This window comes from Phasianus colchicus, chromosome 3 (genome assembly GCF_987193195.1).
Source record: "Phasianus colchicus chromosome 3, bPhaCol1.hap1.1, whole genome shotgun sequence".
Taxonomy (NCBI): Eukaryota; Metazoa; Chordata; class Aves; order Galliformes; family Phasianidae; genus Phasianus; species Phasianus colchicus.
The window spans coordinates 8,013,054-8,030,685 of NC_143438.1; the positions used below are offsets into that span (position 1 = coordinate 8,013,054).

The window sequence follows — 17,632 nt, forward strand, 5'->3', positions numbered from 1 at the left end:
AGAAAACTGGAATTTTCTCCTTCTTTGAATAGACAGAATTCAACGGAATGCTATGCAAACACTGGCATCTATGATCTTTATCTAGTTAAGGATTTTCATGCACTGGATTATTCATGTTATGGATTACAGCAAGTTGTTCTGACCTAGGATAAGTGTAAAATAAAGCATCAACATCGCTGATCTAAAAAAATGTGGTAACAGGGTTTAAATAGTAATAATAACAAACTACATGTTTTAAGCCAAAGGAAGCTGTCCTAACAAAAGCAGCAGAGCCTCCATCTCCAAAAGCATACACACTTGTTTATGCTGAAAAGAAACCCCAATATTTCAGGCACAGCTGATTGCAAACAAACTTTCTATTTACAGGCTGAAGCAAGTTAACTGCTCATGCAGTAAGTTTTATTCTTAGGCTAACAAAAAATGAACCAAAAAAACCCTATAAGTTCAAGAGAGGTGGCTAGAGAAATAATTAAAAAAAAGGAAACAACACAAAACACCACAGTCAGAATAATCATTAGAAAAAGAATTTCATCATACAGCTTTTATCAGTATATTAAAACATCCAAAAAGTTAACTTTATGGTTTATTTATTCTTTGAAATTTACATGGCAGTTTTGTAAAATTCTTTCCAGAGTTAGTATCAAGATCAGAGTAAGATATTCCACTTGATTCCTGGAAACTCAGTGGGAGATGGAAAGGCAAGTTTTGCTCGTGCCTTGCAACTAGTTCAAAGGAACTAGTTACAGGAATTTAGCTAACTGCAGATACAGCAGGAAAAAAAAAAAAAAAAAAGAAGACAGTTTCCCCATGTCAGGTCTATAGATGGCAGTAAGAAAAAGAACAAAGTCTTTTTTTTTGTTTTTCATGGAACTGGTATGATTCAAAATACCTAGAATGCAAAAGCATACTTTCACCAAAGTCAACAGGGACAGTCAGTGACTGCACAGAGGTTGGATTTCAGCATTTATGAAGATCCTAGTTAAGTGGATATTCACTGCTAGAATAAGGCTTAAAAAGAACCATGATAAGTATACAGAACATTTGTGTGCAGAGAAAAAAAATGAAGCAGACTTCACACCTACGTTAAAAATAAACTCCCATTTGTCAACTTGTATTTTTAAAAATAACTTCAATGTTCTGGGAAACAAATGATCCAATCAGCATCTCCAAGAGAGAAAGGGCTCAACAGCACGTGATTTCATAGGAATAGCTGTTAGTAACAGTTTAGTAAGAGTAAACACTTGAGCAGAGGCTAGTGAGAAAGATGGCTCACTGACAGATTTTTACTGCAAGCAAGGGGTAAAACAAGACAGACAAGCAGCTAGATTCCATATATCCTCACAAATTGCTGCTGATACTAAACATTACACAGCACGGTGCAGAAAGTCGTACAGACAGAAACTGGGGAGGAATTTAGGTCTCCTAGTTATGAATCCACTGACAGTCAACTTCTGTTTTTCAGGATATTTAGCAGTATCCTGATGTATCTGCTTCTCATCTGCACCAAAAGATTTTTAATTTGCTTGTGGTTTTTGATTTTAAATATTTTTTTGAAAGTAAATCTCTCCCTATATTTCCAAGTACAAATTCTATCTATTGGGAATGTCAATAAATGTGATACATGTATGAGATTGCTAAACTGATCTTTAAAATCAGAGGAAGAGATCAGAGAACACCTATTCTCGTACAACAGCAGCTTTTTTACATCACACTTGAAGACTTTATAGGCTAGGAAATAATAATAATTTCCTCTCAACATGTAATTCAGGAGAAAGAAAGCATAAGTGAGTTCAGAACACTCAAAGACTTTGCTTTTACTTACTTTGCTAATTCCAGGACAATGTTATTCTGTAATCTGTCACATCCTCCCTCCACTTGCCCCCCAAAAGAAACCTGTTTGCACAGAGATCTGTTTTCAGCTGAACACATGTTACATTTAAAATTAGTTTTAAAGAATTAATTCAGCAATTATTATCAGATGCTTGAGCATACAGGTAAAGATGCACTGATTACACAGACATATATAGGCCTCTCTTCTCTGAAAAGACAGGAATCAACACTGAGATAATTCCAAGCATTAAATTACACTTTCTCAAGTAGTGAAGCTCAAAGTGTACAAAAAAATGTTTTCTTAAAAAAATAAAAAGCCAACAAGAAAGTAAAGTACAGATTCATTCAGTTTAGAGGAGCTGTTAAAATTAGTACAGGGAAACTATTATTGCAAATTAATAATCTCTATTGACTGCTCTTTCCTCTTCAGAGTGTTCTAGTGGCTGTTGATTTTGCTTTCAGTCTTAGCTTTCAGTCTCACAAACAACGACTTACCTTAAAGTAATTACATTCAGATTAATTGAAAAAGTTGTACTTATAATGAAAACATCATAATTTTATGAAATATATGAAATTTTTTATTTCAAGTTTGCATCCACAGTCATACATCTGTTTGTCCTCACACATAGTCAGTTTGCATTGGCAACCACCAAAAAAGTTAAATAGCTTAGTTAAATAGCTTTTATGACACAGACACAAGGTAGCCAGACAGCTTTACTTTCATTAAACAAAGCCAGATTGTCCTCTAACAGCATTTATTACCAGTGCATAGGTCATTCTCTTTTCCTAAGAAGAAAGCAGACAATATTTCCCTTAAATGAAGGAACACAGATGACTTTTAATAAACCTGTTACTTCCTGAATGAAAGAATGATGGATAAATGTACCTGGATACAGAGGATGCTTTCATTTGTAGCTTTCAGTTGCATTTGCTAGTTCACAAGGCCTTGCTCAGAATGAGTTTAAATATCCTTACAGATTTCCATTATCACTTTCATCATTATAATCACTATCCAAGTTTCACTTTTGAAGCACCAGTAGGATTTTTTTTAATAAGACAAGAAAACAAACAGAAGACAGACAAGACTGCAGTTCCCTCTTGTATGACGCTGCTTCATAACCACCCACTAAAAAAAAAAAAAATATCCTTTCCAGAAGCACCAATTCCTTTCCAACAAGGAAGCAGCACCAGAGACAGTTTGTATAATTTAGCCATAAAGTAAAACCAGTGTATTTTACAGCATTAAAAACTGCCAGTTATAGTAGTTAAGTTAAAAATTAGCATATGGAATGAGTGTCAGAAACTTATATATAAAAAGGTGAGTTAGTAAAAAACCTACAGATAGATTAAAATCAGAACTAGCAGCAAACACTGCTACCATTACACAGTACTCATGAAAGATGATTGATTCAGTGGTCATCTGAGAAAGAAGCTGATGACTGTACTGTTATAAAAATGGCAAGACATATTTGATCATAGTAACTATATGACCAAGTGTTAGAAGGAGAGAAGTAAGCATGATTCAGTTAACACAAATCCTATTTAAACAAGATTGCTTCCAAGCCACAAAACATTTAGTTCAGTTTTATATTTATAAGCATAATTCCAGTCCAATAGATGCAACTGACTCTGGTAAGCACAGTCTGGTAAGCTCTGAACAGACAACAGAACATAATTCCTAGTGCATGCAGCTCCATACAACTGGTATGACTGTCAGTCTTTGCTTATATGGCATTTTGCAACAGCAAGGCATACTGCAGTTCAGAATGAAGGAGAATAGCACAAGTGCTTTGATCAGAGGTAAGGTTCAAAATAGGCATGACATATTACAGTTTGTTTTTAGGCACGTTCTTTGGTTACATTCTCAATACAGTCTTCTTCACAAAAAAATAAATAAAACATTCAAGGCTTGGTTGAAGTTCAAGCAAAGATTTTTTTTCTTTTTCAGAAAACAAGACAGTAGAAGTCCCTTTAAAGTGATGCCTTATTACATCCATAAACGATAAAATCCCAGTGCTACAGTAAGGCATGTAAATACTGAACCTGAAAGAAAATAGAAATGGAGAAGACAGATAAGGAATCATTAGCTCTTGGAATATATCTTCAGAAACCTAAAAGTAGCAGAAACTACTGCACTGCTAAAGATATAATCACCACTTCTTCCCCATATAAGAATGTAAGCTTTTTAATTTACAAAACACAAACAATTTCAAGGCAGAGGAACACAGAAATGACAAAGAAGAAGGAAGGAAAAGGAATGTGCAGGAACTGGACTGGAAAACTATCAAAAGGTTGGAAAAAAGAAAACCTTAGCTGCTTACCATTCGAAAAAAGATAAAAATGGCAAGTTACAGTTGTAAAATGAGCAATAACAGGATTATTAAATGACAAAAAAAAAATTCAAACTACTTTATTATAGCTTATCAATTTGTGTTTTGTGGGTTTTTTTTATTCTTTGTTATGAATGTAATCAACTTTTGGTTTCTAAATATACACACAGAATATTTTTGCCACTGTTTGCAATGGAAGCAATTCAAGTAAACATATTTTGCTCTTTTTTTTTTTTTTTTAACTTCCATGATAGTAGGGATGATGGGGAAAAGAACTTCCTCTCACTTTAATAAGTTGCCTTTTATTTTTCAGTAATGGTTCTCTACAAAGCATATCCCTATAGTACAGTACTGTAGATGTACTCGTGACAAAACCTGCTGTGAAAGAATAATCAAAAAGTCTAAATCAGAATAACTTCTCCTGTAATCCTGTTCATTTATTGGCACTACAGATTGTGATAACTTTAATATTTTGACATTTTTCCTACAAGAGCAATAACTTATTTGTTCCTAATGCATGTGCCTGAAAAATAAGTATTTGAAGAATTTGATAATAAACACCCAGAAAAACAGAAGCATTTAATTTTATAGATAGAGCTCAATCAGACAGATAAATGCAGGCTGCTTTTATAAATTAAGCTGGGCACAGATGAAGCCTTTTACTCTTAATGACAGCCAATCTTTTAGATTTCTCACACACGATTGCACTACAAAGAATGGAAAGAGCATACAGGCACAGTCCCTGCAAAATACAGCTGCAAATTACAGAAAACTCTCTCTGGTAATAATGCTGCTGATATTGATTGAGACTACTTAAAGTACTCATATTTTCTTTGAACCAGGGCCTTCATGAATACCTTCAATGGACAACTTGCAAAAACATTGTTCAATTTAGCAGGTCCACCACCAGATGTCTTACCTGCTAAGTACTTAATATTATCGAGTTTGTGCGATTCCAGCATTGTTTTCAGATCAGCAACTTCTGTGTCTATTTTTCTGTCTGTTTGGGTCAGAGCTCGATCTTGTTGTGCGTGCTAGAAAATAAAACAAACATGTAATTTGAACAGTTCCATGTTTAAATAAATGTAACCCATTCTTCTAAGCTGTACTTCCAACTCCTTCTTAAATGTATGTTGATGAAGTAATTTGCACTCAAAGCAAACAAGTTTTTTCCTTGCTTACCTATCTAAGGAACTGAACTCAGTAAATTTTCATTACATGTTCACTAAGATGTAATCTAGAACATGGCAGAACTGGGTGTCTTCTTATCTCAATCTAGCAGCATAATCACTCACTTTAATCTGTCATCTGGCCCACAGATGTTCAAGTCACATCTCAGTTATAATAGCCGTTGAGAAGTCTAAAAACTCTTGTGACAGAAACATACTGGAAGAGCATGAAAATTTATGGATTCTTAGAAATATCAGACTAGGTCTTTTGATGTAAAAAATGTGTCTTCATCTTGCAGTGAATTCTACTACAAAAACACCCATAGAATGACAGTCAGAATCTGATTATGACAGAAGACAGGACTTCATAGAAAAAAAAAGGGATTAAATTGTTACTCAGAAAGGGCTGAAAGCTCAAGCTTGTAAACTCAGAACAACAGCTGCTCTGCTGCTGCTATTTTCAAACCAGCACTACTGAAACACTGTAATCAGTTAATGATTTATGGCGAAAGGTCTTCCTGTGACTAATTTTCTACAGTACAGAAATCAAACAAAATGAAGAAGAATACTTTAGTAAAAGCCTCCTTTAAAATGAACTCAAATCAATCAACATATCGGTTTCAGTTCCAGTGAACATGGAAAAAGTCACTGATTTAAAAACAACCATAAGGATAAAATGCTGTATAGAGAAAAATACTACGTACATGAAGTTTCAAAACAGCAACAACAAAAAATAGCCCACTGAACAGGTTATATGTGTGTGTAGATGTAGTAATATACATAAGCCTTTTTATTCTGTAGACACTTCATTTGTCTGTTCCACCATGGAAATACACAGAAAAATAATAGATCTCAATGATGACATTTTGTACATTGAAGGGTCTAAGAGCATGAGCAGCTTCAAAAAAAGAATACCAGCTCTGTAACACAAGTAAAAAAAGCTTTTTATATGATAACAAGCTACCAAGTTCTTACCAATTCCACTATTTCTGTCCTCATTTCAAGTAGTTTTCTTTCATTAAGTGAATACTGGAAGGGAAAAACAAACAACAGAGAGATAAATAAGATACTGTCTTCAAGTCCTTTCCTAAACACTTAAAAGCACGATTCCTTTTCTGTTCTGTTTCCCAGTTTTCTACAAAACTGAATCTGAACAACCATGTTGTCTGACAACACTTGAAAGATACTATTGCAAGGTGACTGCTGTCATTGGAAAGTTGAATGTAGACAGGTGTTCAGCACACACTAGAACAATGGTATACAATAAAAAGCAGATGGCAGAAAAGTTGGCAGATTTGCACTTCTGCCAAAGACCTGTGACTCTGAAGAGTAAATGGGACAGATAACTAACTCAGAGCATACAAACACCAAGACTGAACCATCCAATTTCTTCAGTAAGGGAAGTAATTTTTAAGTTATCTTAGCCAACTCAGCTACCAAAGATGTTTCACCAGTATTACAGACATTCTCTATTCAAAATTCTGAAATGGTCAGAACGGTACTTGAGAAACACCACTGAAAATGCTCTACTTGGTAGCATTTGTATCTCATGTTAAGTCACTGGTGAAAGAAAATACTGCAAGTCAGAAGTCCTGGCTTACTCATAAACTGCAGTTATCTAGATTCAAAGAAAAGTAAATCCAGATTCAAGAAGCATACATTTAAGGCAGGCAGGTACCTTTCTGACTCATGAACTGGCATTAGTTGACATATGTAATGGTTCCTATCCACTACTGGAGCAATTCAATTACTCCTAGGACAGCTGCTAAGCCATCAGTCTATAGTCCAGAGTATTAAGGTCATCAGGCTCCCATCTCAGAATCCTCAGTCACACAGTGATAACCTCATCTACTGACATTCCCATGTGGGAAGTTGCTTTTTTTTTTCCTTCCAGTCTAGAGGCTTATTCCACTTTGGTATCAAACTCAGATTAATCTACATAAATGCCTCAGTGTTGAAAAACTCTCTTTAAATACCCAGAACACTATTTGAACTTTTAACAGATCCAAAGATCCAGTTAAGAAACAGGCACAAGGCTACAAATGTAGAAAAAAATAGAAGAGACAAATAATAGCACGTCTATAATTAAACACGTGTTCCTAAATTCTGCAAATTGATGACAAGGACAAAAAAAATTCAGTAGCATGTATTGCCTCAAAGTAAAATTCTTCGAAGTGTTAAGATAACAAAACAATACAATTTTAAAAAACCCCTTTTTTAGTAAAGTTTAACATAGCAATGTCCCATCCCTGGAAGTGTTCAAAGCCAATTGAATGGGGTTCTGGGCAGCCTGATGGGTGGCAACAATGCCCACAGCAGGATGGTCTTTAAAGTCCCTTCCAATGCAAGTCATTCTATGATTCTGTGTGAATGGGACCCCACATTAATAAGCTGATTATCACCATCAAATGTGGCATTGCATTTAAAATAAACAATAAACAATCCTTCTGTTACAAAAGACCAAGACACGTCTGTAATAACATAAGCACATAAGAAGAGGAAAGGCAAGGTTAACCCTACCCTGAAATTAAACTGGGAGATTTCCCCTTAAATCCATGGTTTTTTTTGCAAAGCAGAGAAAATTCAGTTCTGCCAGATGCATCTTGATGTTTTTAAACAACAAACTTAAGACACGTGAATATAAGTGAAAATTTGTTCCATGCTTCAAGATTTTCCAATTCAACCTGTATCACTGCAGATATACATCAGGGCACAAGCAGGTGTGCATTAGCTAATGAAGACTTCTCCAGGAAAAGTAAAACGGAATGGAGTTATTAAAAGATAAAGCACTTAGAATTTGAAACATTAGAAATGGCTGACACGAATGCTGGCAAATTAAGATAATCTCCTTCAGCACTTAGAACACACACCAAAAAATGACTTATATCCAAACAGTTCTTTCTGTCGAGATTGCAAGTAAATATTACTTCTTCATTACCTGCCTGTGATAAAATGACTGAGTTACAAACAAAATTTGCTGTAAAATGTCACTAAAAGATCTGTCCATTTTGATGATGCAATTCAAGTTCCTAAAAGCTGTTCAAAAAAGATCTAAAACCAGATTTCTATTTAGAGTGCTTCATTGAATGCAAAAAAAAAAAAAACCCTTATCTTCTGATTTTTCAGATATGTTAATCTAATTGAAAAGCTTGTCAATTCAGTTCTGCCAGACATTTCAAAGTCAAAAACAATTAGAATCAGTATCAGTTACAATAAAAATTAATCACAACTACTTTCACAACAGGTACTGCCTGACAAACTAGCCACACTGAAGCCTCTTGCTATAGGAAAAGGAAACATCCTCAATAATGGCAAGATAATGGAATGTTTATACTTAATTCAATGAGAAAATAGTGCTATGCTAACAATACAGAAAATCTCGAGGCAGCTAGTCAGAATATTTAACTGTAGTACATTAATACTGATATGGAAACAATATCAAAAGAGACAGACATACAAAAAACCCACAGTGCCTTGTACTACAGCAGCATAAAGATGAGTAATTTGGATTAATAGCATCTTGAAAAGGAATAACACTACAGAATAATATTAAACTGATGCTCTTACCCAAATTTGGAGATTATTCAGTGTTTAGATGTATCTAGAAGAAAGCAATCAGGACTTACCAATTCTTTTACTCTGCTCTTCTCTAGGTTTAGGTTTAGTTTGTTATCTGCACGAACTTTGGTAATTTCATCCTTACGGGAATACAAATGATAAAGCAGTGAACAAGAATTTCTATTTAATTGTAAGCAAAAAAAGTTAGACAAAAATACCGTGCCTCTTTTTAATTAGAGAGGAACTGGATTCTAGAGACACAATGTGCATAAATTTCTAAAGTACACGCATTCCTGCCTTTCCACTCGTGTTCTGTAGGATGAGTTCATTCTCACTGGAACAAATCAAAAACCAACAACTACTTTTACACCAGAATACTCAAAGCAAGAGTTAATGAAGAACAAAACCTTCTACAAATTCTGGGAACGTTTCATAAACCCACGACTCACTACTTTTAGAACTCCTTGCCCATGCACACTTGTAAATTGGATTGGATCCTCCTATGAAGGAATCTTGATACTCAAGATACTTTAAAAACAGTTTCCAACTTTAAAATTTAAAAGGAAATCTGTTTCTAAAGACTGCATCTAGGCTCTCAGAAAAAAAACACTGACAACTAAGACAGAAAATGCTTATTATTTTTAAACACATAACTTTTAAAACTACCACTAAGTATTTTGCTTCATGGATAGCCCAAAGCAATCCCTACTTTTCTTAGTGACAACTGCCATTTTATGTTAACTTCCCAGCAGGAATTCTAGCCAGATTACACTTTGTCATAAGACAAACTGCTGATCAGATGAATGTGTGGGAGAATTAAGAGACTGATGATGTTCTGGGATATTCTGCAATTAAAAACAAGTAAACATCTCTCAAGTAGACCAATGTCTGCTAGACAAGACTTCATTAACTTAGTACAAATAATAATGACATTCAATTTCTATGCTAGGATTTTTGAACTTTACCTGTGTTGTAATTAGATGTCATTACAGCACAGTGTTACAATTTAATGAAAAATTTGAAATATTTTGAAGCCTTTACAACATTTTGTCATTCTGTCCTTCAGAAGAAAAAGCATGACCAAATGTAATTATTACAACTATCATTTTATCTTTACAGTAAAAAGTTAGATTTAAAGACACCTAACTTAAAGATGACTCAGATTCTTCATGTCCTACCAGTGAATATGCTAACTCATTTATATGCAAGTGAAACAATAGAATGAGTTAAAAGACAAAAAAAATCAGATGCTGAATGTATTTTAAAAACAATATTCTGAGAGCCAGTGTGCATTAAGCACTTCATAACAAAACAGTTTCCAATCTTAATCATTCTTGCAACAATTTCTATCTGCATAAAAGCTACACATTCATCTAAGTAACAGGTTTTGAAACAATCTTGATGAGAGAAAGGTATTTTGACTGCTACTCAGGAGAAGCAAAGTACGAAGAGCAGAAACACAGCACTGGTTATTAAACCTAAGAATTATTTTTTCTTGCTAAGGTCATTTGCTAACAAACAAGTGGGACCAAACTACTGGTCCCAAATTTACTGACTAAGTCTATTTTAAATTCTGGACAGTTACATTTCAATTCAGTACTTTGTGTAAGTACACAGTAAGTTTACAGTTCTGTCACCATAAATCAAATGTGTGTGAAACTCACTTAGTTGCAGCCCATCAATCTCAATTACAACAGTTGAACACAACCTTTACAATAAAATCACAACAGCAACATTTTTTTTTTTTAAGCAAATAAGACAGGCGTTAATTCTTGATTATATTGGTACAGTATCTTACCATGACTTGCTTCTTTATCTGCTGGAGTTCAAGTTTTATTTTCTGGGAGAGCAGAAAAAATGTACACTTTAGTATTGTACACAAAATCTGACAATCTATACATACTAACCAATTTGTATGATCAGTAGCAATGATTATAATCCGTACTGCGAAAGGAAGGTGCCTTAGTTTCAGCTGGGATGGAATTGTTTTTTCTTCAGAGCTTCTGATACGATGCTATGTTTTAGTTCTAGGAGAAAAACAATGCTGATAACACACTGGTATTTACAGTTGCCTGCTAAGCAGTGTAGTACAGAGCCAAGACCACTTGCAGCAAAGGGCCTAGGGAGCTGGGAAGGAACAAAATTAAGACAGTTGAATTAAACTGACCAAAGGGATATTCCATACCATAGGATATTAAGCAGAAGGAGTTCTGAAGGGAGTTGGAGTTCATCTCTCTTTCTCTACCATTGCTTGGGAGGCTAGCTGGGCATCAGTCAGGGGGTGGTGAGCAATTACTTGTGCACCACTTGTTATATCTGTTATACAGACATAACTATTTTTCTTTTCCCTATTTTAGTAAATAGTTTTATCTCAACCCAGGGGTTTTATTTTATTATTATTTTTTAATTCTCTCCTACATCCCACTGGGAAGGGATGGTGGACCGAGTTGATAACAGTGCAGTGCTCAGCCACCTGCCAGGTTAAATCACTACAGAAGGCAGAATGAACACGGTTTAACTTCATTTATATCCTGAGCATGTTTGTAGACAGACCCACCTGTACATGTGTGTACTCAATCAGTACTGCATATTTCCAAACAACAGCACAAGACAGAAGCTAGCACTGTCCTACAGCACTACAGGTGGCCAAATGCACAGGATGGTATTAGCAAGAGTAAACACAGCCAAAAGTAACTGATTACTCCCTCATGCTTAACATTTGTGAGCTTACATCAGAAAAGTTGTGTCCAGCTTTAGGCTCCTCGGTACAAGACAAATGTTGGCATACTGGAACAAGCTCAATGGAGAGCCACCAAGATGATGGAAGACTGCAGCAAGTGGCATAGGAGTGGAGAGTGAAAAGAGAGAGTGTGCGAGACAGCAAGCAATGTGCTTGTTTAGCCTTAAAAAGAAATTGCTAAATGGTAATCAAAACACAGCCAGCAACTCCCTTAACGGTCTCTAGCAGTCCCTTCTAAGCTAAATTATTCTATCACTATTTCTTTCATAAGATATATGAGATAAAGAAAGTGCTACAACTATCCATTAATTCTAATGGATGAAAATTATCGGAACAAAAAAGGGCATCAACAATTTATGCCCTACAGCTCAGTAGTTTCTTCCCTCCTCACTGTTTTATTTTCTCCCTCATGTGTGATCAGGATGATTTAAGTTTTTGCCAAGATTCACAAGATTCCTAACAGCCTATTTTCCCAGCTTCCATCTGGATGGAGGGACATCAACAATCTTTGGGTCAGCAACTCCTCCCAGCTTTGTATCACCTGCAAACTTGCTGAGGGTGTATTCTGCACTTTTGTGAGATTATTAAGTTGGTGTTAACCCATATTAGCACCCAAGTCAACCCCTTGGATACAAAACACTTTTTTACATCCTTAATAAAATTAAGTACCACAAGTCCAAGATACTGATTTTTTACCTCATTTTCTGAACGAAGTGCTGAAAACTCACTTTTTTCCAATATAATCATGTCCTTTTTCAATCCACCAATATGGGACATTATTTGTTGAAGAGCAATCTCCTTTAAAAGATAGAAGACAAGCCTCAGAACATATACCCATAATGTTTTTTCTCACCTGCGCATACAAATACAACAGGCTAATCAGGTACTCCTAAATCTTTAATTTGGTAATTTAAGATTGACTATCTTAGTTTCAAAGAAAGCAAGATAAATTAAGAGAAAGTGACAAAACAAGCAAGTTGTGCTAAAACGTTAGTAATGTTTGGGGGGGGGAAAAAAAAAAATTAGCAATGCTAACACAGATCAGAATAATTCAAGCAATGGCCTAGGATCTCATTTCTTCCAAGTCTTCAAATTCTTAACCTAACAAAGGCAGTGGGGAGAAAAGGTGACCCTGTGCTAAACAAGGAAAGCCAGCTTTCACACCAAGACTCCCCAGTGCTACCCTACTCTTGTAATTTCCTCCTTTTCCACTTTCTTGTGGAAGAGAGCTCACTCCACTTTTCTATTCAGCTAAGCAGAAGCATGCACTATACTTACACTTTTAACCACTACTCTCAGTCTGACAGAAGTGAACTATCAGAAGACAGACAAGCATCCTCCTCCATTCCAGACGATGGAAAGGTCTGTACATACTGCTTTAGATGCTACTATATCCACATGCAAACAGGATTCCTCTCTCTCTGCTAAATGTTTCCCACCAATAAGCAGATTCTTGCTTTTGATTCTGGATTAACAAATCTGACACTGCAACTTCGTTTTTGTCAAGTAATGATATTCTAATTTACAGCACTATATAGCATCTGGAGATGCTATAGGCTACCTAAAAAAACAAAAACCAAAAGCAGTGAGTCAGTGTACTGGAAATATCACAGAAGATCTACAAAAAGAGTACTGCCATGGATATCTCCTTTCTTATTCCCTGTTGTGTTCAGCTTATTTTTAGTCTCTCCCCTCTTCACTGAACTCATTAAAAGGATTTATTCCATTTTTTCCATCTATTTCTCACTTCTATACATATACAATGTGTATGTATTTTTCAAGGCTTTTATTTATCTCTTACGTATCCAATTATGGCCTAATGGCAATAACTACATTCAGAGTTTTCCAAGTTCTCTTCCAGTTCTTCATTCTCTTTTGGTATAAGCCCTTGACCACACAAAGACTATAACAAAGCACAGATTTACCATGTTACCCAGAGGTCAGGTCAATACACACCTCCTGAGCATGCCATATAAGCTTGTACAGTTGAACTTTAATGACAAAAAGTCACCTGAGGGTCATACTTAGCACAGTCACAGAAAAAGGGGAAAAAAATATATCTACTTTCATTTCAAAAATCTGGGAATACGAGGAGGTACAGATGCCAACAACTGCTTATTATTAAACACACACAGTGGGATAAAGGGCTCTTAAACAATGCATTCTCTGATATACTGCAGAACAAATTCAGCACAGGAGAAGGGAGTGCTTTTGCATTTGCCTTTCCTGGAATCTAAGAGTTAGAAGAGATGGACTGAAGCCTCCCCATACATGTGATGCAAAATCCACTACTTAACGAGCTGCCCCAGTGTCAAGACTATTATACTATGAAGACAGCAACTACAGTTTTCTCACATTAAGATGGCAACTCAGTTACCACAAAATTATTTGAATCCTTTGTTTGGAAAGTGACCTGGGGCTGTGAATCCCAGCCTCACAGAGCAGTACTTCACTTCCTGCTTCCCACTAGCATGGTCTATTTGACACACCTATGTGTCTGGGAATTCCAACATATTAGATATTGTGAATCACATTCTAAAGATGCTTAAGTTCCATATTGAGCAAGTTGTGTCTCACTCTAAATTTTAATTTCATTTCTGGAGTCAGATGTGCCTAAAATATTCAACACTTTCATGTCCACTTGCTTACATTGATCTGCCTGTGTGCAACCTGACAAAGGGCTCCCTCTCAAAAACAAAACAGCCATTCCCTCACAAATTCAGTTCAAGTCTATGTAATTTTCTGGTAGCCAGGATGGATCTCCAGCTGTTCAAAATTATCAGTCCATTTTCAAGCAAGTTTTCTTCAGTTCCTCTCACTGATTTACATGTGTGTATATATATATTTATACACACACACATATATATGTGGGTGGACTTAAGAGTATCCCTTGAACAACATATGAATGAAAGGAAACAGACAACTTACAATATCAGTATGCAAAACATACTGTTCCTGTGCATTATCAGTATACACAACTACACTAACTACACACTAAAAGCAATGCAAAGAAGTTTAGCTCAGTCCTAACACAGTGTAAATGTCACTATGACAGAAAGATAAATTTAAAAACAGACTACATATCAGAATGGTAAATTACAGGAGGAAATCTTTTACGTTGTTGCTATAAAACTAGAGAAGAAAGTAATGTAGGAGCTGTTACTAGTTAAATCCATGCCTAGAGTATCTCCCATAACTGGGTAAAAGCCTTTTCAGCAATTCTATTCAGGTTACAATAAAGCTAGGAAGAAACAAAGAAACAAACAAATACACGAACATTGTACCAGATCATAGTTCCTAAGTTTCAAGGTCCAACACAACACTTTGATAAGTAACAGGTTCAAGACAAAACTCAATAGCCAGTAGATACACATGGATAGCTATTCATTTCAAATTTTTAAATATTGTCTACAAGTAAATAATACAGCAACATGCACTTCATTAGGAGGCATACTAGATCTCTATTGTCTTTAACCCTTCCACCTTCTTTGAGCTAACCTGCTGCACTTTGGTCACCATGTCCTTGTAAATCATATCCAGGTTGGTGTTCACGATTTTCACGAATGCAGACACAATCACCTCCGACTGCTGAGTAGTGAATCCTAAGCAAAACAAAATACAAGAACATTCGTAGAATCATAGAATTGCTCAGGTTGAAAAAGACCTTCAAGATCATCAAGTCCAACCACAACCTAACCATACTACCCTAACTCTAACAACCCTCTGCTAAATCACATCCCTGAGCACCACATCCAAATGGTTGTTAAACACATCCAGGGATGGTGACTCAACCACTTCCCTGGGGAGCCTATTCCAGTGCTTAACAACCCCTTCTGTAAAGAAGTTTTTCTTGATATCCAACCTAAACTTACCCTAGTGCAACTTGAGGCCATTTCCCATTCAGAGACCTACATCAGGACAGCTGATGAACAATTTCTAATATTCATAACACAGCTTTTTAAGAAAGCAGTCAGTTATGAAATGTAATACAACATATTCCTCTCTATCTAGCACTACCAGAGCACAACCAGGCAGTACAACCAAGTTCCTCCACTCCAAAATCATGCCTGTAATACACATAGCTGCTTCTGTAGTACAGCACTATTACAATATCAGCAAGATAAACATTGGAAGTTTTTTCTAAAAGTACTATGGAATGCCATCTCACGTGGTTATTTTTATGAGAAAGAACCCTGACATTCAAGAGCAGATACCTACTTTTAGTATACTGTAAGTAGGGGATAGGCGAATCTCAGCAATTCCCAACAGAGAAGAGCTCTGATTTTAGGCCTACAAGCACCTGAGCCCCTATAAAAATACACTTTGAAAGTGGTGAACTATCATAAAACATAGTTTCAAATACGTAGCAGGTTAGTGTTAAAAAGCAGATTCGGGACGTGAGAGTGAGTCACTTTCAACAGCAGAGCTGATTTAACCATTTGCCATCACCAAAAGGGGGTACTCTTCCTCCTGCTGCTATATATGTGTTCTGGCACTCACACAGCTGCTCTGTGAGCTCATTAAACTAATGTCTCAGAATGCTAATCGAGCAAAATGAACTGTGGTTTCCTAAGAATCAGGTTGGCACACACAAAGAATGAAACTACACAGGAGGAGAAAGTGACTGGGATCTCTGCTTTCCAGTGCTATCACAAAGCAATTCAGCATCACATTCCTTTCTCTTCGTGTTACTGAGGTAGTGAAGGCACATCGTGAATCCAGACGGATCTCTTCCTTTACATTTTAGGGTAAATGAAGGAATACTTTATACAGTATTCTACACTCCATCCCAAGAGCTGCATTTTACGTAGCAGCATGCGTTCAACCGCATTACAAAACAGCTGCATACTGCAAACTCAGCAAGCTAAGAACCCACCCGTGATCCAACCCAAGGAACGTGTGTGGCAAATTACCATTTCCTTCCAGCAGGCACACCAGAGCGTGAGTGTCAAAAAAAAGCTTCCTATTTCCCAGCAAGGAAACGCTGTCCTTGCTTTGTAAAAACGAAGGCGCGGAGCTGTTCACACCTGAAGAAAGACAAGCAGAAGGTTGACGTATCCTTACGAAATAACAAGAAATGAACACACGAGCTCTCCAGACGTTTCCTACTGGCCGCAACAACGCAGGAACGCGCAGCATCACCGCAACAGCCCGCAACAACGCGCACTGACCGCCTTGAAAACCCCAAGCGAGCAGACTGCTGACTTCTACGAGCACAAAAACCGACAGCAGCGCTGCCGCAGCTCCGAAACACCTCCCGGATCCCCCACGTCCCGGAAGAACCCCACCGAAGGGCAGAAGCATCCCACTTATCAACGTTCCAAACCGCGCTCCCCGCTCTCACCGCTCTCCCCGCAGCGCCGCCCCCACCCCGCGCCGCCGCTAATGGCGGCCACCGCGCGCGGACAGGCGGGCGGGAGGCGGTGACGTGAGGCGGAAGCGGGCGGGAGGGCGCCGCGGGGCCGCAGCGCTAACAGCGCCCGCCTCGCGGCCATGCCGCCCGCTCCCAGCGGCGAGCGAAGAGAGAAAAACGAGCGGCGCTACCGGAGGCTGGGCACCTCCCTTCCGCCGCTGCCGTCGACCCGTTTCCGCCTCCGGAGCGGGGCTTGGCGTTGCGGATGGAGCCGAGGAGCGAGGGCTGTGCTGCGGTGCTCGTCCCGCCTCACGCCTACGGGCGGGCGCGGGGGCTGCTCTGCTGCTGTGAGGCGGAGCGGCGCTGAGGTCGCCTTGTCGAACGGCGAGATTTTTCCGAAGGCTTAGCCGTATTTCAGACGTGTTGTCGTGCTGTGAGGAGGCTGAAGTATGCTTAGGGGCTTAAAGATCGGTGATCACAGTAAATCAGTACGCAGGCTGGATCATTCGGCTATAGTCAGGACAGCGGCAGCACACAGCAGTGATGTTCCTCACAGGCATCACGTCTGCTTGGCACTGTGTGCTTGGGGCCGGGCGCTGGCACAGTGCTTACCACCACAGAATGGCCAGGGTTGGAAGGGACCTCAAGGCTC

At 37.6% G+C, this 17,632-nt stretch overlaps 1 protein-coding gene across 3 annotated transcripts; it reads right to left on the reverse strand.

Moving 5' to 3' along the window:
* Positions 1–1,588: 1,588 nt before the first annotated feature.
* Positions 1,589–17,150, reverse strand: MCUR1 (mitochondrial calcium uniporter regulator 1). Of its 3 annotated transcripts, none has more exons than XM_031589402.2 (9): positions 16,799–16,965; positions 16,541–16,654; positions 15,126–15,229; positions 12,324–12,425; positions 10,686–10,727; positions 8,956–9,027; positions 6,305–6,358; positions 5,080–5,194; positions 1,589–3,873 (listed from the first exon to the last, which is right to left on the reverse strand). In XM_031589402.2, the coding sequence occupies exons 1-9, from the start codon at positions 16,929–16,931 to the stop codon at positions 3,818–3,820; spliced, it is 792 nt and encodes a 263-aa protein (XP_031445262.2). In that variant the 5' UTR covers positions 16,932–16,965; the 3' UTR covers positions 1,589–3,817. The 3 variants fall into 3 exon arrangements, with proteins under 3 accessions (XP_031445262.2, XP_031445261.2, XP_031445263.1); XM_031589401.2 differs by lacking the exon at positions 16,799–16,965 and adding an exon at positions 16,972–17,150 and having other exon boundaries at positions 2,373–3,873; XM_031589403.2 differs by having other exon boundaries at positions 2,375–3,873; positions 16,737–16,965.
* Positions 17,151–17,632: the final 482 nt, after the last annotated feature.

What these genes read in the sequence shown, in the direction of transcription:
- MCUR1 (XM_031589401.2), bottom strand. Translation starts at nt 17,122, where the DNA reads ATGGCCGCGAGGCGGGCGCTGTTAGCGCTGCGGCCCCGCGGCGCCCTC. An exon ending in TGGTGACCAAAGTGCAGCAG is followed by an intron (nt 12,426 to 15,125) that starts GTTAGCTCAAAG and finishes TATCTTTTAAAG; the next exon opens with GAGATTGCTCTTCAACAAAT. An exon ending in AGATAAAGAAGCAAGTCATG is followed by an intron (nt 9,028 to 10,685) that starts GTAAGATACTGT and finishes TATTCCCGTAAG; the next exon opens with GATGAAATTACCAAAGTTCG.